We start from the raw sequence: 21105 nt of genomic DNA, 5'->3' as shown, positions 1-21105 counted from the left end.
AATCTGTAATAAGATTCCTGGAAGGAACTGGGCATCTAACTGCTATACCAAATCTTAAGTGAATAAAACTTTACCAAGGCATCTCAGTTATTGAAAGCACTATATCATTTCATTTAAACATCCAAAACTTTATCAAAGACAAGTCTTACAGAATTTTCACAGAAGAACATTATTACAACTAGAATGTGAAAGTCAACACACAACCTTGGAAAACTAGGCTGAATGCTAAACTGCCTTAGCCAATGGGTCCATTCTGCTCTCCTTCAGAGAGCTGATTTATTTTACTCTGAAGTTCCTAGACAGCATAATAACTTGGGCAACTAAATTTCTTGAGAGAAGAAAATAAGAAGTGGTATTATGTGATAGTTAGTGCAGGTTCTGAAGTCAGAATTGCTTGGGTCCGTGGCCCAGCTCTACCACTTGTTAGTTGTGCTACCTTGAGCAATTTATAAACTCCTGGCTCAGCTTTCCTGTCTGTAAAATGGGGTATAATATCTAGCTCATGTGGTTTTTGTGATGATCAAATAAATGAGTTAATACAGGTAAAACATTAAGAATAATGCTTGACACGTGTAAGTACTCAGTAGATTTAAACTATCATATTATTACTACTGATCTACGTACTTTCTGCAATACAAATCATAGCACCTTGCATAGAGTATGTGATTAACAATTGTGTTTTAAAAACAATATCTGGGCTGGGCACGGTGGCTTACAAGACTGTAATCCCAAGACTCTGGGAGGCCGAGGCAGGTGGATCACTTGAGTTCAGGAGTTCGAGACCAGCCTGGCCAACATGGTAAAACTCCATCTCTACTGAAAACACAAAAATTAGCCAGGTGTGGCATGTGCCTGTAATCCCAGCTACTCGGGAGGCTGAGGCAGGAGAATTGCTTGCAGTGGGCAGAGATTACGCCTCTGCGCTCAAGCCTGGGGGACACAGTGAGACTCCTTCTCAAAAAAACGAGACAAAACAAAACAATATCCAAGTTTTCGGGTATGAAATTACATTGATACATTGTCTTCACTTGCAAATCTAACAGAGCCATGCCAGCTGTTATAGTAGGCAGTTAAGCGGCTGGACCACAAATAAAAAGAAACTCTTCTTAGAGATATAGTATGAACTTTAGCCTAAAGAGAGTCTTGCGAAAGATCAGGTTAGTTCATTTGTGTGACAGGCAGGGTCCAAGAGCTACCTACTTTGCAGGTCATCTAGGAATAAAGACGGGTTTGCCTTATCTTCGGCAAGATTGAACTACAACCTTCCCTTAGAGCTGGTTTATAGAAGGATTCTTTTTTAAAATTTTCTTTCTTTTTTTTTTAAGACAGGGTCCCACTATGTCACCCAGGTTGGAGTGTCGTGGCACGATCTTAGCTCACTGTAACCTTGAACTCCTGGGCTCAAGCAATCCTCCCACCTTAGCCTCCTGAGTAGCTGGGACTACAGGTGCATGCTACCATGCCCAGCTAATTTTTGTATTTTCTTTGTAGAGATGGGGTCTCACTGTGTTGCCCAGGCTGGTCTCAAACTCCTGGCCTCAAGTGATTCTCCCACCTTGGACTCCCTAAGCACTGGGATTACAGGTGTGAGCCACTGTGTCCATTCAAGAAAGGTTTTTTATGTTGTTACTGTTAATAAGTTAATGAATTTTATCCTACAATAGATTTAGACTCTATTCTGGACTAAATGGGAGGCCATGATTGCCTAGAACACTTGACCTCTCTGAAGCAGATTTTAAAAATTTGAGATTTTGGAAAATGCCAAAATTAGATAGCAACTTGAAATTTGGTAGACACCTACAAATACACTATCTCTGGGCTTCATGCCTGGTAGTATAAAGATCAATTTTCATTCTGCTGTTTACTTAACTCTGAGTCATGATAGGAGAGTGCTATTCTCTTAGCATTGCATTTCTTAGGACTCCTGCTGGTAATATAAGGAGAATAAACCTTCTGCAATCATAAAAACATTTCAAATAACTTATAAATCTGTACTAAAGTAATATGGTTTACATGTATTTAACTTAATCTTTGTAGTAAGTTAAAGATTACACCCTAATGAGTTTTAGTCTTTTATTCTAGTGTCTGTGAAAGATACCCAAGTAAGAAAAGAATGATTCCACTTACAATGCTATGACCTTGCCCTGAAAAAAAGGCCATCTTATCTTAAACTAGCTCACTTTTCAGTTTTTTTTTCTTCTTGATACAGAGTTTTGCTCTTGTTGCCCAGGCTGAAGTGTAATGGCACGATCTTGGCTCACTGCAACCTCCGCCTCCTAGGTTCAAGCTATTCTCCTGCCTCAGCCTCCCCAGTAGCTGGGATTACAGGCGTTTGCCACCATACCCAGCTAATTTTTGTATTTTCAGTAGAGATGGCATTTCACCATGTTGGCCAGGCTAGTCTCGAACTCCTGACCTCAGGTGATCCGCCTGCCTTGGCCTCCCAAAGTGCTGGGATTACAGGCATGAGCCACCATGCCCAGCCACTTTTTAGTTTTATCAGTGGAGTTAACTGGTATCAAGTTATAATTCTATACATAATTATAGGAAAGACTGATGAATGAACTCAAAATTTTAACCTAAACACAGATACTCCAAATTTTAATGTAATCCATCATGCTTTCTTTGAGCTGCGAACGAAATGCATATCTTTATAGCAAGTCAATTTAATCTCCTTTGTCTCAGTTTTTTCACCCGTAAAATACAAATAATATCATTTACTTTATAAAACTGCTGTTACGTATTAGATAATCTATATACAGTGTCAGCCATATAGGCCTAAGTGTTGAATAAATGTTACTGAAATTATTATTTTCCTGCCAAAGCTTGCTTAAAAAAATTACAAAACTGTGAAATATTCAGAGTTGGAAACACCACGGGCAAAACTGTTGTTAGGGGAATCTGATTCCGTTTACAATTAGCATGCAGATCTGTATAGCTGCTATTCTTATTTTTTTAGAAAGACAAGGCACTTAAAGAAAACACTATGAACATGGGGATGAAATTAACACAACCCCACCCCCAGCTCTTTTATTTCAGAAGTCTTTGGTCTAAAGTAAACTTCAGAAAACATATCAACAAAGAACTTAGAAGAATTTTAAATATATAAAAGAGTGAGGGTAAAAAAATATATAAATGAGGTAATGGAAAATGGGGATGTAATTCTGGCTAAAGAAAAGGGGCTAGCTGCCATGTGGTCAGAGCTTATTCTCGAATCCAAAAGAAAATCAGTGAAGATGCTTTACTGCTGTTTCAGCATACAATATATAACAACATATAATTAAAAGAATAGGGTAATCTATAATGTATATTATTGACAAATCAAACTAAAGAAAGAAAAATGGAATAAAACTTAAAAAATTAAAAGCCAATGACATTTTTTGATCATTAGGCATTTTTGAGATCAGTGTCAGAGCCTCCCATATTGAAGAAAATTATATCAAAGGAGAGGAAAATCTCCTTTTAATTCCTACAGATTAGCAAAAGACTTGGACTTTGTTGAAATTATCTGAATAGAAATATGAATAAAAAACTTATTTTGAAAATATTTTACATGAGTTAGAAATTTCTAAAACTAAATAACTATATTCTACTGAATATTTAACAATTCAATCTATGCAAAAACGACTGAAAACCAAATTGGTAAGATTCTTATCATTTTAGATACGTTTTAAAAATGTCATTAACTATGATAAGGACACTACTAAGAATGTAAGGCACAAGGCAATGATATGCATCTCTACCAGGATATAGAAAAGAGGAGATATCATTCATGAGGTAATGATATCCTGGACCTGTGTTATTACAGAGATATTAAGTTCTATAAAGGCAGGGACAAAGCCCATTGTAATCTCCTGCTATATATTTAGCAACAAGCACAGTGCTAAGTAAATACTAGGTGCCAGCTGAGGCATCAAAAACAAAACAAAATAACAACAACAACAAAAATCGGGGTGGGTAAGGAGTTGAGTTGATTCATGCAAATATGCCACACAAATACATTTATTGTTTAAACAGAAATTAAATCAAAATTACTGAAACAATGGGAAGAGCCTGAAAGGGATAATTAGTTGAACCAAGAAACATTTATTATATGACTACTTTTGTTCTAGATGCCATAAACCCTTAAACCAAGACAAATAGGGCCTTACATTCTGTTGAGGAGGAGACAGATTAATGAAAATATCATAAATAGGGTGCTTTGCAGAGAGCAGTAGGCAAGGAACACTATATTACAGAGGGTTATAAGAACAGCATTTCTCTTCTAACAAAAAAGTCCTATTATGAAAACCTGACATATTAAATTAAAAATTAAATGGCGAAGGGGAAGGAGAAGTCTCTCTCCAATAGGAAAAACAAGTCATATCTAGATCCATCAAAAGAGTATATTCTACAGAGGGCTAGAGATTTTACAGAAACTTTTCTGTTACATTCTGCTTCTACTTAATAGGGAACAGTATAGAGTACTGTAACAATTTACTGATTTCCATGGTTCAAAAAATATGGTTTTTTTTTTTTTTTTTTTTTTTTTTTTTTTTTTTTGAGATGGAGTCTTGTTCTGTCACCCAAGGTGGAGTGCCACGGTGCGATCTCGGCTCAATGCAGCCTCCACCTCCTGGGTTCAAGCAATTCTCCTGCTTCAGCCTCCTGAGTAGCTGGAAGTACAGGCATGTGCCACCACACCCAGCTAATTTTTTGCATTTTTTAGTAGAGACATGGTTTTGCCATGTTGGCCAGGCTGGTCTTGAACTCCTGACCTCAGTGATCCACCCGCCTCAGCCTCCCAAAGTGCTGGGATTATAGGCATGAACCACCGTACCTAGCCAAAATATGCTTTCTTGGTCGAGCTACTACATCTTTGTAGTACATAAAGTAGAAATGAGGCTTAGAAAAGGCACATTAAAGAATATTTATCATGTTTCATACAACTAAATTATTTTTTTCACAATATTCTAGTTTTCTCTCGTCAGCAAAATAAAACTTCCCATGCCAAATTCTTCAACAAGCCCCTTAAGACTGTTCTCCAACGACAAGAACAAATAAGTGTTGTTAATGACTTTCAGATTTAAAAGCAATAATTCTCTTATAAAGCAATTTTTTCCTTGAGATTTGCCAACTATTCCTCTCTAGACAAATTATATCCTTATTCTAAGAATTTTTCACGATATTGTCCAAGCTGACTAATTTTTACCTTGAATGCAAACCAACAGAAGAGACAATTTTTTAAGGGATGATGTGTTGAGAGCCAAGAAAACATTTCTACTTCTTATAATTTAATCCACATTGAACTACAGATAAATTCGGTGGTATCAAAATAAAGAGTTCTGTCAGCATATAGGCCTCTACCCCCTTTTATAAGCTTCACAAAAATTGGTAGGTTTTGGTTCTCATTTTTAGGGGAGAAAAAACTATTAGTTTGGACCATATCCCTCATGTTAAGAAATCATTAGCTGTTACCTTTTTTCTATGCACTTTCATTCTTTCATTGATATATTCTTTCCATAAGAACCTCTGCAGACATAATGAATAAAGCATAGCATTATGCAAACTCTGTATACTTGAAGAGGAATAGTTAAATGAAGCTACCAATTTGCATAATGAGTATTACCTTTTAATTGTCTTTAGGACAACTTCTAACTTATCAAATGCACAGCATTTATAAATGCTGAAGTTTTTATCAACTGTACTAAGCCTAGCTTCACACAAATAGAAAAGGATTCTGAAATCAAGACAAATTAAATTTAAAAATCACAAGCAAATTAATTTTAAATTAGAAAACATAAAAAAGTAAATATTAACAAGATATAAACTACTGTTAAATCTTCATTCTTCAGTATACTTCAGTATTGAAGATAAGCAATAAAAAAACCCGTATGTCGATGACGTAAATCAAGCAGTAAAAAAGTTGTAAAACAGATTTGTGTCACATTTTCTTAGGAAAACTATGTATGTTTTAATAGATTAAATACATTTAATCTCAAGGTTTGCTATAAAGCAAAGCGGTCATTACATTAAAAGGATGATTTTCATACCGGAAGCGAACTGAGTCATAAAAACTCATCTGATAAATGTTTCATTTTCCTTTGCCATGTCTACCAAATATTTATGCCAAGAAGTCCCCAATAATCTCACAATCAAGATGCTTCTTCACATACCTAGATAGGGATGAACTATATGAAGAATACCAATATCTAAAATTATGCAAATTCTATAGTGTATGTTCTCTTTTAATGTCTTACTTTCCTTCCGTTTTTTTCCCTTTTGATTTCTAATTCTTGGATAACCCTCAGACATATGCATTTTACTAGTGAATATGAGAAGCAGAGGAGGAGGAAGGAGAAATGCATTAAAACACCAGGCTGTAGTGTGGTACCGCAGTGTTAATAATACTACACTCACTGGTCACTGGTAGAGTAAGCTATAGGAGATAAGATGGGGATCAAGTTTGGGGGAAGGAGGAGAGATGATGAATTCCCTTCTGCACATGTTGAATGGGAGATACCTGTAGATTTTTCTCACTTAGTATCTAAAAATGTTAGAAGGCCCCAGGGATTAAGTAGATAGCTAAGATACACAGATAGATACAAAATATACAATGATATACAAAGTTAGACAGATTTAGTCTAGATTTGGAAGATCAGGCAATATATAGAAAAAACCTGATGAGACCACTCCGATTGTATAGAGTAAGAAAAGAAGTGGACTGGCTGAGTCCAGTGGCTCACACCTGTAATCGCAGCACTTTGGGAGGCTGAAGTGGGAAGACTGCTTGAGGCCAGGAGTTTGAGATCAGCCTGGGCAACATGGGAAGACCCCGTCTCGACAAAAAATTTTTTTAAATTAGCCGTGCTTGGTGGTACACACCTGTAGTCTCAGCGACTCCACAGGCTGAGGTGGGAGGATTGCTTGAGCCCAGGAGTTTGAAGCTGTAGTGAGCTGACTGTGCCACTGCACTCCAGCCTGTATGACAGAGTGAGACTCGTCTCCGAAAACAAAACAAAACAAAAAAAATAAAGAAAGAAAAGTGGACTGACATCTCTCAAGAATACATTTAAGAGATGAAGGTAGAGTAAGAGCAGCCAATAAAACAAAAGCCAGAAATGCAGAAGGGAAGCCAAGAAAGACTGGTGCTACTTGGGGAGAATTTCAAGGAGGAGAAATTACCGACACCAATTCTCACACAATTAAGATGGGGCTTGAGAAACACCTATTAAATGTTTCAACCAGGAAGTCACTGGTGACATTAGGAAAATTTCTAGAGAGTGAAGATGGAGAAAAAGGAGACAACAAGAATAGGATACTTTTAAATTAGCTTAATTATAAAGTGAAGCAGAACTACATGGTGAGAGTGAAACGTAAGATCCTGCATCATGAGAACATCTAAAATGAAAGGGAACTGAAAAAAGAAAGAGTCATTGGAGATGACAGGAAAAATGGAAGATACAGGAAAAACAATGCTTGTAATATTTTCTCCAAATTAACATCTGTACCTCAACATTTTCCTCATTTGCTTTAACCCACAGGTATGATTACTTTTTGTTTCAGGTACCAGGGCTGAGAAAGAAGAGGTATATTCTCCAATAGAAAACCTTTCCTGATTCCACTGAACTCCAACTTGGCTAGTGCTTTCTTCCCCAATTTTCTCTGTGTGTGTGCATGAGAGTGCCTGAGTGTACCTAAGCACATATACAGATGCACGCAGCTTCAATCCTGTACTGATGTCTCCACTGTGGAAAAATGTCAAGAAGGTCCAAGAGTACAAGAAATTCCCCAACTAGAAATCACAGCATAAGGATTCCTATTATTTTATTTTCTCATTTTGAAAGGAAAATAATCTTAATTTTCTTTTCCAGAAGATATGAATTATGAAATTTAGTTTGAGAAAACATATTTCAATGAGAAAAGGAAAGCAATCATAAAATTGGTAAATTTTAAAATGAGAGTTCAGCAGGTATAATTGGAGCTCTCTAGGTTAAGACTTCAGAATGCAGACCTGTCAGTAACTAGGTCTTAAGACTATGAGCCAGGTCTTCCACCTTTCTGGATCTTGGTTTTCTCGATATTAAAATAAGTTAATTAGAAGACATCACTACAGCCGGGTGTGATCGCTCATGCCTATAATCCCCAGCACTTTGGGAGGCTGAGGTGGGTGGATCACTTGAGGTCAGGGATTCAAGACTAGCCTGGCCAACACAGTGAAACCCCTCTCTACTAAAATACAAAATTAGCTGGGTGTGGTGGTGCACGCCTGTAATCCCGGTTACATGGGAAGCTGAGGCAGCAGAATCACTTGAACCCAGGAGGTGGAGGTGGTAGTGAGCTGAGACCGTGCCACTGCAATCCAGCTTGGACAACAAGAGTGAGACTGGGTTGCAAAAAAAAAAAAAAAAAAAAAAAAGAAAGAAGAAGATATCACAGTGCTTCCATTCAGCCTTAAGAAGAACATGATTCTAGTCCTATGCATGCTATTTCTTTTTTTTGTTTGTTTTTTGAGACGGAGTCTCGCTCTGTCACCCAGGCTGGAGTGCAATGGCGCGATCTCGGCTCACCACAAGCTCCGCCTCCTGGGTTCAAGCCATTCTCCTGCTTCAGCCTCCCAAGTAGCTGGGACTACAGGCGCCTGCCACCACGTCTGGCTGATTTTTTTTGCATTTTTAGTAGAGACGGGGTTTCACCATGGTCTTGATCTCCTGACCTTGTGATCCACCTGCCTCGGCCTCCCAAAGTGCTGGGATCACAGGCGTGAGCCACACCGCCCGGCCTATGCATGCTATTACTAGGTAAAGAGAACAAGGCTCAAAGAAGAAAATTCAATGACTTGAAAAATTAGGACTGTAGAGTCACTGTGGAATTGAGGACTGCCAATTCTCAGTCTAAATATTCTTCACACTATAAAAAGTATACATTCTTCTGAATTGTGAAGGCATTATTTTTGAAAAAATTCCCTGTTCCTTCTCTCCTCGAATTATATTTGCAAGCATGGGCACAGCCAAGGCTATGGTAAAACACAGAGCACCACACTGGGTGTGGTGGCTCATGCCTATAATCCCAGCACTTTGGGAGGCTGAGACGGGCGGATCACTTGAGGCCAGGAGTTCAAGACCAGCCTGGCCAACATGGCAAAACCCCGTCTCTACTAGAAATACAAAAATTAGCTGGGCGTGGTGGTGCATGCCTGTAATCCCAGTTACTTGGGAGGCTGAAGCAGGAGAATCACTTGAACTTGGAAGGCAGAGGCTGCAGTGAACAGAGATCGCACGTCTGTGCTCCAGCCTGGGAAACAGAGCGAGACTATCTCAAAAAACAAACAAAACAAAACAAAGAATGACAGCAACAACACAAAAATGTAAAGCACATACAGAATGTCTTTCCCCTAACAGCCAGCTTAGAGCCTCTCTGATAAGAGCCATGCTTACTATGGTCCTAAGCTGTTTATCAAAGAAACAGGATAAAATATTCTGGGATGCAGTGGCCATTAACTCTACCATGCTTAGGGGTATTCTGCCTTCAACACAAGGTACACAATAGGTCTCCATTCTCTGCAATCCTAGGGTGTCCCACAATATTCTAAAGAGTTAAACTCTTCTCTGGGAAAGTAAGGTTGATGTTCTATAGTAACTAAATGGGCATGCATCAACTGCCTTTGTCTCTTCTTTGTCTTCTAGTCACTGAGACTGTAAAGACTTCAAGGTGACACTGTAATCACTCTCAGAAATAGCTATCTTGAAATTTAGTGTAATTTCATAAAACACAAAATCTAGGGGAGGACCAGAAAACACCAAATCTTCATCATTTGATTACTCTCTACATAGGATCAAATCATTTCATTTTAATATATGCTAGGTACGTATCATATATTTTCCTTATGCCTGATTTACGTATCTATTTAAAAGAACAATTTATTTGGGTCTTCTTTTCATTCAAACACCTAACAAAGCATTATTCCTACTTTGTTAAAAATAATCTCACAATGTTATTGGTTAAATACTTCTTGAACTTATAAGCACTGTCAGATACATAATAAAGAGATAAATTCTTAATTAGATGAGATGTGAAATACAGAACTGTCTCAGCACGAAGCTAAATTGTGACAGCGAATCAACTCATTTCATTCTGGTAAACAATACCAATATGCATTGAGACTACTTTAGAATTCACACTAAAATATCTCCTCACTATATATAAGGACTTTGATCAATTTCCTTAATGTATTAAACATCATTACAAACTATTATATTCTTTAAAAGCACTACTAAAACAGTTAAAAAATATTGTTTTACTATATGGTCCTACTCTAAGAAAACAATAGACTATGAAAAACCTTTAGGGCAAAAGGCTAAGATGAAAATACATTCCAGGTAATAGGGTAACAACTATCTTTAGTCAATTTTTTTCAGCTTACCAAAGGATACAAACATTTAAAAAATACCTTGAATTTCACATAAATTACTGATTAAGGAAGAGTAACAACTAGAAACAAAAAACACACAGTGACATAACTCACCTAAATAGGGAATGCAAGGTGTCATCTTTAAGCTACTTATATAGTCTCTGAGTCTTTTGTAGTTATCTTCTTTACTCATTACATATTCTAATTTTTCAAAGGTAGTTTTGTCTTTTCGACTTAATAACTAAAAAACAAACAGAAAAACCTAAGTTATTTACAAATCTCATTTTGTTGTAGCAAAGACCTGAACTGAAGTTGCATTTACTGTGAATATGGATTTTAATTTCAAAGTTATATCTTCTTTAATTATATCTTTGTAGTATATAAAGCAAAATCAGATTCATCTATTAATAATCCAAATTCATTATTTGTAAGATATCCTTTGTATGTTCATAAAGTAATAAATTATAACATTTTCATGTTTACTATTTTAAAGTAATCAATTTTTATTAATCACCTTCCTAATTTTGGAAAATTATGCATTCATATTTAGCTCAAATGTCCAAGTATTTTAATGAACTGTCCCTTGCCACCTCAAAGATAAAGATCACTCTTGCGTAATCATTAAGAAATAAACACCACATTTTGTGATTAACCCTTTTTCTTGATAAATCTAGTCATGGCTAGTCCTAATAACTGTAAAATCCTGTAATTCCTTACATTTTTTGATTTCTGCCATTTTCTTCTCTTTGATCAGTGCTATATCACATACAGCACAACTAAAAGATACTGTTATAAGACACTTGAGAGGTAGATTTGTAGTAAGTGCCCTATGAGATCAATGTAAATAATCAAGGGGAGTTAAAAAAAAAAGCAAAGTCAGTCAGTCACAATGGTGTTCACTAAAAGGTTCAGGAAATCGTTTTTCAAATCATTCCAAAGACTGAAAAAATTATTTTTTTTATTTAAACATATGAAGTTTCCATTTCATTACTAGATAAGATTTCACTTTATTTCATATTAAAATATTGGTGTTGTTTTACAGCATGCAAAACATTTCCACCTATATAAGTCTCATCTAATTTTCCTATGAGATTAACAAAAAAGTATGAGTTAACAAGTAGTGGATCATCAGGCATTAGATTCTCATAAGGAGCACACAACCTAGATTGTTAACTAGTAGTGGAATATAATACTCTCTGTTACTCACTCACTCACAAAGATGTATGTCCTTGTTTTTCAGGGTCTTATAGTCTGGTTCTGGAGATAAGAGTATTCTGACACCTAATCTACTACTCTTTCTAGTATTATAAGTAGTACAGTTGGGATCTATTGTTCAGAGGCTCAAAGATGCAGATTATCTTCAGATAATCTGTATTAGAAAAATGTTTCAACAGTATCGCTCGCTCTTCAAAATACAATGTCAAGGGGTCCTTTGCTTTAATGTTTTAGATGGATATTCCATGGTCTAAAACAGTGGTTTTACAATTTTCTCTTACTTCACTTTTAAGATACTTGATTAGCAGCCTCAAGATTAGGTGCAAATGTTTGCTTGTTGCCTGTAAATCTAACTATCTCTTTCCCACTTAAGGAAGTATTTGGATATGCAAAATATAGCTATGTGACACAGGGATAATGATAAACCTGCCCCTTTTTTTTTTTCCCTAAGTCAATCATTCAAAAACTTTGGCACAATATCAGGAGAAACAAATTACTTGGAACTCGTAACTAATCTTGCCACGGCTGAAACAACTGAAAGAACTGTTGTAACAAACTATATGGTCTAACGCATAAAAAATAACATGATTTTGTAATTTTCTTAATAAATCAATAATCAGATAAATAGAATTCAATCCGAGTTGTGGTAGGGGAGACTTGTTTCCAGAAGACTAGAGGAAGAATATGTATGTAAAGAACTCATTAGATGTTAATATAGGTATTTCCTGAGTGATAGCTCAGAAACTCTATTAACTGCGAAGTCTTGATTTTCTTTCTTCTTTTCAAATTTTCTTTTGATATTTATAATGTTATCTTTATGAAGTCACTTTACTATATTTTCCCCTCCAAAAAATGCTGAGGGTGGGGGGGACAAAACACTTCACAGTGTTCTAACTCCACATGTCCTTGGCACCAAGAGCATGACAAATAGGGGCAAGGCTCTTCACACTTTCATTGGTATTAACGAAATAGGAGACCCACAGAATTCTAGATGTTCCTGATCAGATATCTGACACCACCTTACCACCACAATCTGTTTTGGGGGAAAACCTAGATGAATGCCTGCTCACATCAGTCACCTCAGGAAACACAAACTCCCAGATTATTCCTCATCACCTTGACTTGTATCTTCACACAATATGTATGAATGTGTGTATCTGCATAAATGAATACTTTATCTCAGACCTGGAGTGCAGATTAATTATAATCTTTTGTTTGTGACACTCAATTATCATTAGAGCCTGGTATGGCTTTGTTAAATGGATTTAAACTTTATAACAAATACACATGACTCACCTTCCATCCAATTGCCTTGACTGCCTTTAAGAGGTAACCAGTAACCACTACTCTGAATGTTTTGTTTATCATTCCCCTCAAATTTTATTTCATTTTCGCAAATTTTATTCCCTTTTAACTTTTATTTCATTTTTAGTCTTTGGCAATTACTTTGTTCATTAACATTGTGATATTAAAACTTCATCCATGAAGTTGTGGGAAGCCATAGTTCATTCATTTTCACTGCTTCTATGTGTATCCTCTCCTCTACAAAATACATTTATAATGTTAATTTTTCTATTTTTTTTTCTTTTTTCTTTATTAGAGTTCTTTATATATTCTGGATGCAAATTCTTGTGTTGGACACATTCTAGTTGGACAACTGTTGCACGTATCTCCCCTCCACTGCATCCTCTTTTCAATTTTAAGATATCTTTTGATGAACAGAAATTCTTACTTTAACATGACAAAATTTATTATCTTTTCTTTCATTGTTGGAGCTTTCTGTATCTTATCTAAAAAATCCTTACTTATCCCAAGCCAGAAATCTATTCATGCCAAACCAGGGAGATAGTCACATATATTTTCCTTCTAAAAAACTGAAGTTTTCATTTCACATTTAAGCCCTTGCGTCATAAGGATTTTGTAAATGGTGTAAAGGGCCTGATTTCATTTTTCCCCCCCAAACTGGTGACCAATTTTGCAGCTCCAATTATTAAACAGTCCCTCATTTCTTCAACTTACAATGCCATCTCTGTCATACACATATCAGAATCCTGTAAAAACAAGGAGGTATTTCTGGGTTCTTCATTCTGTTTCATTGGTAGATATGTCTAAAACTGCAAGAATCATACACTGTCCAAAGAATATAGTATATCCTGACATCTGTTAGGGCAAATGCTTATGTCCCCAACTCCCACTGTCTTCTTCAGCTATTCCTGAACCTTTGAATTTCCATATAAACTTTACAATCAATCTTCTACCAGCAGTACTGTGGTATAATTGACAAATTTAAATTGCATATACTTGAGGTGTAAATGTTTTAATACACATATATATAAAATGAAATTATTATCAAGCTATCATGCTAATTAACATATCCATCATCTCACAAAGTTAGTTAGTTCTTATGTATTTGTATGGTAAGAACATTTAAGATTCACTCTCTCAGGCTGGACATGGTGGCTCAAGCTTGTAATCCTAGCACTACAGGAGGCCAAGGAAGGCAGATCACTTGAGGTCAGGAGTTTGAGACCAGCCTGGCCAACAAGGCAAAACACTGCCTCTACTAAAAATACAAAAATTAGCTGGGTAAGATGGTGGGCGCCTGTAATCCCAGCTATTCAGAAGGCTGAGGCAGGAGAATCGCTTGAGCCTAGGAGGTGGAGAATGCAGTGAGCCAAGATTGCGCCACCTCACTACAGCCTGGGTGATAGAGCGAGACTCCATCTCAAAAAAATAAAAATAAATAAATAAATAAATAAATAAATAAATAATAAAATTAAATAAAGATCCACTCTCTTAGAAAAATTCAAGCATACAATATAGTCTTATTAACTATAGTCAACTACAGTCCTCATGCTGTACATTAGATCTCCAGAACTTATTATCTCTCCATTAGCGGGTTCCTAACCTATTTGGCACCAGCGACTAGTTTTGTGGAAGACAATCTTTCCATGAACATGAATGGGGAAAGGTTTTGGGATGAAACTGTTCCACCTCAGATCATCAGGCATTAGATTCTCATAAGGAGCACACAACCTAGATCCTTCACATGCGCAGTTCACAAATAGGGTTCACGCACCTATGAGAATCTAATGCTGCCGATAATCTGACAGGAGACAGACCTCATGCAGTAATGCTCACTTGCCTGCTGCCCACCTCCTGCTGTGGCCTGGTTCCTAACAGGCCACGGACCAGTACCGGTCAGCAGCCCGGGGTTTGGTTACCCCTGTTCTAGATAACCGAAGCTTTGTACCTACTGACCCAACATTTCCCCTGCACCTCGGCAACCATTCTTCTACTTTTTGCTTCTATGAGTTCAGCCTGTTAAGATTTCACAGATAAGTGAAACTGTACAGCAGCATTTGTCTTTCTGTATCTAGCTTATTTCACTGAGGATAATGATCTCCAAATTCATTCATGCTGTTGTAAATGTAAGGCTGAATAGTATTCCATTGTGTATATAAACCACATTTTCTTTATCCATTCATCTGCTAACGGACATTTAGGTTGGTTCCATATTTTGGCTATTGTGAATAATGCTGCAATGAACATAGGAGTGCAGATATCTCTTTGACATATCAATTTCAATGTCTCTGGATATATACTCCGAAATGGGATCGCTGGATCATGTAATTGTTCCATTATTATTTTTGGGGAATCTCCATACTGTTTTCCATGACCGTACCAATTTACATTCCCACCAACACTGTACAAGAGTTCCCTTTTCTCCACATCTTTACCAATACTTGTAAGTTATCTTTTGGCTTTTTGATAATAGCTATTCTAACAGGTGTGAGATCATATATTATGTGGTTTTGATTTGCATTGCCCTGATGATTAGTGATGTTGAGCACCTTTTCATATACCTGTGGGACATGTGTATGTCTTCTTTTGAGAAATGTCTATTCAGATCCTTTGCCCATTTTTTAATTGGGTTGTTTTCTTGTTATCACATTGTCTGAGCTCCTTATACAGTCATGTGCTGCATAACGACTTGTCAGTCAAGAACAAACTGCATACACAACAGTGGTCCCATAAGATTATAATACTGTATTTTTTACTGTGCCTTTTCCATGTTTAAATATACAAATACCACCGTGTTATAACTGCCTACTCAGTACAGTAACATGGTGTATAGGCTTGTAGTCTAGAAGCAACAGGCTCTACCATATAGCCTAGGTGTATTGTAGGCTATGCCATCTGGGTTTGTGTGATTACATTCTATGATGTTTGAACAACAAAATCACCAAACAACACATTTCTCAGAAAGTATCCTCAGCGTTAAGCCATATATGACTGTATTTTGTATATTAACCCCTTATCAGATGTATTGTTTGCAAATATCTTCTCCCATTCCATAGACTGTCTCCTTTGCTGTACAAAAGCTTTTTAGTTTGATGCAATCCCATTTGTATATTTTTGCTTTCATTATCTGTACTTTTGGGGTCATAGCCAAAAAACTGTTGTCCAGATCCAATGTCAAGAAGCTTTTCCCCTGTGTTTTCTTCCAGTAGTTTTACAGTTTCAGGTCTCATGTTTAAGTACTAAATATGTTTTGAGTTCATTTTTGCACATGGTATGAGGTAAGGGTCCAGTTTCATTCTTTTGCATGTGGACATCCAGTTTTTCTGACACAAATTATTGAAGAAACTATCACTTCCCCATTGTGTGTTCTTGTTATCTTTGTTGAAGATCAATTGACTGCAAATGTGTGCATTATTTTTGGGCTCTTTATTTTGCTCCATTGGTCTACAAGTCTATTTTTTGCTAACCATAATATTTTGATTACTATAGCTTCACAGTGTATTTTTAAAATCAGAGAGTATGATGTCTCTAGTTTTGCTGTTGCTCAAGATTGCTTTGGCTATTCTGAGATTTTTGTGATTCCATGTGAATTTTAGAACTGTTTTTCCTATTTCTGTGATAAATGTCATGGAAATTTTGATAGTGACTGTACTGAATCTGTAGATTTCTTTGGGCTGTATGGACATTTTAACAATATGAATTCTTCCAGTGCACAAACACAGGATATCCTTCCATTTATTTGTATCTTATTTAATTTCTTTCATTAATGTTTTATAGTTTTCTGTGTATAGATTTTTCACCTCCTTGGTTAAGCTTAATTTTTCAGATAGTTCGTTATTAATGTACAGGAATGCAACTGATTTTTGTACGCTGATTTTATATCTTGGAATGTTACTAAATTCATTTATTTAGTAACATTCAGTTTATTTTACAGTTCCAAAAACTGGTTAGAACTCCAATAGTTCTATCCATGAACACGGGCTATTGCTCCCTCTATTTAGTTCTTTTTTAATCACTTCCTGTAAAGTTTTATAACTTTCTGCATATAGGTCTTACACATTTTATTCCACTTATTGTTTGATATTTTGTTTCTTTTGTTGATATTGTAAATGATGTCCTTTTAAATAATATTTGTTGTTTCAAATATAACCGATTTTGTATTGTTCATATATTCAAACACTTTAAGTAAACTATTTTTTAAAACCTGTGGTAAAATATATACATAACATACAATTAACCATTTTCAGGTGGCCATTTCAAGGATATCACCAACATCCATATCCAAAACATTTTCATCTTCTCAAAATGAAACTCCATATTCATTAAATAATAACTCCCAAATCCCATTTCTCCCCATCCCTGGCAACCACCAATCTAGATTCTGTCTCTATGAATTCGATTACTCTAGGTACCTCATATAAGTGGAATTACAGGAATTATACAGTATTTGTTCTTTTGTATCTGGCTTATTTCACTTAGCATAATGTCTGAAGGCTTATTCATGGTGCAGCATGTATCAGAATTGCATTGCTTTTAAAGAGAGATGAATATTCCATTGTATGTATGTACTACATTTTGTCTATTCATTCATCCACTGATAGATGTCTGGGTTGCTTCTACCTTTTGACTACTGTGAATAATGATGTTATGAACATTAAAACATATACAATAGCAATTGTATGTTGAATACAACAGTGAAATTGAGCATCCTTTTCCTTGATGTTAAAGAAAATGCTCCTAATATTTTCCCTACATAGAATGTTGTTGTCTTTTTGGTACATTCTCTTTACCGGTTAAAACAAAACAAAATCATCCCAAACCTTTCCAACTGCATCCTCTTGAATTCATCGTCCATCCTCTGCAAAACCCCCATCCTTAACATTTTCTGTAAGCATTCCCTTTCTTTTCTTATAAACCTTGTAACATATGCCTGGAGGTAGGTTAGGTGTAATCTTTGCTCCTTACTCTTCACAATTTCTTCTAGCTCATTATCTCACGCTGCTCCCTAAAATCCTCCAGCTTCTCTTAAGGTGAAGGCACTAGGGTCAGTGTTGTCCAAAAGAATTTTGTGCGATGGTGAAAATCTATGCCTGTGCTGTCCAACATGATAGCCACTAGCCACATGTGACTACTGAGCACTTGCAATGTGGCCAGTATGATCAAGGAAATAAATTTTTAATTTTATTTAATTTTAGTGATTTAAGTTTAATAGCCACATGTAGCTAATGGCTATCATATTAAACAAGAGAACCCTAGATTACAACACTTAATGTTACTGTCATTTATAGATCTACAAGTCATCTTTCCCCTGTATCTTAAAGATTTTGGTAGTTGGAGAAAAAAAAATCCATGAACTGAAATTATTCTTATCATAAATCTTGGTGATTGCCATTTCATGGAGATAATACTCCCAATATTCTGGTTTCTTAGTTTCTGGACTTCTGCTCCAATGATCTTATCTTCTACCACCCTTAGCTTGCACTCCCTTTCTCATTCTGAATCCAGTGATTATTTGACTCCACTGTGGCTTCCAAACCAGTGACCAGCCTACCTTTTCACTGTTCATTATCTCCCTCCTTTTACTTGGTTTAGTTTCTTCATCTATCAGTAAAACAACTCTGATATTTTCTGTCTTTCACCTCTTGTGCTACCCTTAACCCCTCTGGTATAAAAGCCTCAAAAAATCCCAACTCTGGTTAAACACAACTCTTGGCACTATTGAAAGCTTATGCTGAATATCTGAACCTGGCTGGAGAATATATAACTCTGCTGACTGGTTTTATTTTAAAGATACATAAGGTCTATCAAACCTATTAGGTTTTCTTAGTTAATGGACTCTCACACTCTTCAGATGACTTTTATATCCTCTCCTCTTTCTTCAAACCTCCAACACCTCTCCCATAACACTCTCAACTAAAGACCTTGCTTTTTCATGTCTGAGGAAACAAAACAATCAGAAGAACTTCTAAGAACCCCACCGCGAAATCTACCAATTTACCTGCATCTGTAACTAAATGTGTTCCCTTCCCTGCTGTTAAAATGGATAAATTCTTTTTATTTTTGAGACAGAGCTCTGTCACCCAGGCTGGAGTGCAGTCGTGCGATCTCGGCTCACTGCAAGCTCCACCTCCCAGGTTCACGCCATTCTCCTGCCTCAGCCTCCTGAGTAGCTGGGACTTCAGGCGCCCGCCACCACGCAGGGCTAATTTTTTTGTATTTTTGGTAGAGACGGGGTTTCACCGTGTTAGCCAGGATGGTCTCCATCTCCTGACCTCGTGATCTTCCCGACTCAGCCTCCCAAAGTGCTGGGATTACAGGGGTGAGCCACCGCACCCGGCCTAAAATGGATAACCTCTTACTGATACACTAGAGTACTATATCTAATTCTCTTTCATCTAATCAAGCGTATCACTGGTGTAATCCCTCATTCTCTTGTCATTTTTTTCATTCTACTAGATTATTGCCACCAACATAAAACATATTGCCATTGATGCCATTTCCAAAAACAGAACAAAATACCACAAATCTTTGGTCTCACATTCCCTTCCAGATACCATATTTCTCTGCAAACCACACTGCAGCCCTTTACAGTAAAATTCCTTAAGAGCATTCTCTATACTTGCTGTACCACTTCTTCACCACCATTCTCTCAACTCCAGTCAGTTTTTCACCCCACTTCTCTACTGAAATCACTCTTCCTGAGGTCACCAATCCTTTCCAATTGTCAGGTCATCTCAAACTTTGTGCCTTATTCAAATTATTAGTAGCATTTGACAAAGGTGATCAATCTTTACTGAAACATTTTCTTTACTTGACTGAAAAATGTGTCCTACCCGTAATCTCCTTTGTTGATTCCTCCTCATTTTTCCAATCTCTACTTGGGAATCCTGGAGGCTCCCAGGGCTTTTCATCTATGCACCCTCCTTAGGTGATTACCACCTAGCTTCAAATAGTTTACACTGATCATTATAACAATCTCTCTCTAGCCCCAACCACTCCCTTAAACTTGTACATCTAACTCTGACCTTACAGTTCACATGGATGTTTACTAGCCAACTCAAACACAGTATGTGTAAAATAGAACCCCAGCCCACAACGGTCCTTCTCTGTACCTCTCTGAATATAAGTAAACAGCACCTCCGTTATCTGATTCATGCTACCTCTTTGAAATAATCTCCTACCACCAGGTACCTTCCTAGCTTATTCTACTGTCAACACTGACCACTCTGCCATTTGAATATATCTGGGCCTTTTTACTTGTTATTACCTCTACTTGGAACTCTCTTCTCCCAGATATCCAAATAAAAGGTTTCCTCAATTCCTCCAGGTCTCTACTGAACTGTCATTTATCAAAGATTCTCTTACCATGTTACATACAGTACTGTCCTGCCTTCCTTTCTATTTTTCTTCAGAGCATTTATCGCTATTTAAGTCATTTATTTATTTGCAATTTACTTTTCCCCAGCAGAATGTTAGCTGTATGAGAATCGAACATTGTCTAGATCATTCACTACTGTATGTCAAGCAATTACAGAGTGCATAGTGCAGTATGAAATATTGTAAAATACAAACCATCAAAAGTTTTATTCAGATAAATAATGAAGCTGTTACCAAATAACAATTATTATTTTCCATGCAAATATATAAGGGAGGCAATGAAAATAACTTCAAGGAAAATAAAAATTAACTTCAGAAAAATGTACCTCATTACTAAACCAAATCATAAATAGAAGTATAGGACTGGGTGTAATGGTTCATGCCTGTAATCCCAGCACTTTGAGAGGCTAAGGCGGGAGGATCGCTTGAGGTCAGGTGTTTGAAAACAGCCTGGACAACACTGTGAGACCCCATCACTATAAAAACTTTTTAAAAAATTAGTTTGGCATGGTGGCATGTGCCTGTAGTCCAGTTACTTGGGAGGCTGAAGCTGGAGGATCCTCCGAGCCCAGGAGTTGGAGGCTGCAGTAAGCTATGATCGTGCTACACTCCAGCCTGGGTGCAAAAAATAAAAATAGAATTTTTTTCCCACAGAGTATAATTCTTTTCCCTAAAACTTTAAAGATATAATTCATAACTGTATATTTATAATCATTTCCATTCCTCCACGAAATTCAAATTTGAAGAAAAGATAATAAGGCCATAATTACTAAAATAATTTTAAAGAAAACTCTTCACATCCAGGTGTTTCTATAAAA

At 36.5% G+C, this 21105-nt stretch overlaps 1 protein-coding gene across 1 annotated transcript in view; it reads right to left on the bottom strand.

Annotated features, from left to right (window-relative positions):
- Nucleotides 1-21105, bottom strand: part of RALGPS2 (Ral GEF with PH domain and SH3 binding motif 2) — a 152845-nt gene that overhangs the window by 34129 nt on the left and 97611 nt on the right. The window contains 1 exon segment of the mRNA XM_017891677.1: nt 10505-10631. Coding sequence (XP_017747166.1) covers nt 10505-10631 — 127 coding nt within the window.

This window comes from Rhinopithecus bieti, unplaced genomic scaffold, assembly GCF_001698545.2.
Source record: "Rhinopithecus bieti isolate Rb0 unplaced genomic scaffold, ASM169854v2 scaffold_20101, whole genome shotgun sequence".
In the NCBI taxonomy this organism is placed as follows: Eukaryota; Metazoa; Chordata; class Mammalia; order Primates; family Cercopithecidae; genus Rhinopithecus; species Rhinopithecus bieti.
This window is presented reverse-complemented; position numbering and strand designations above follow the sequence as displayed.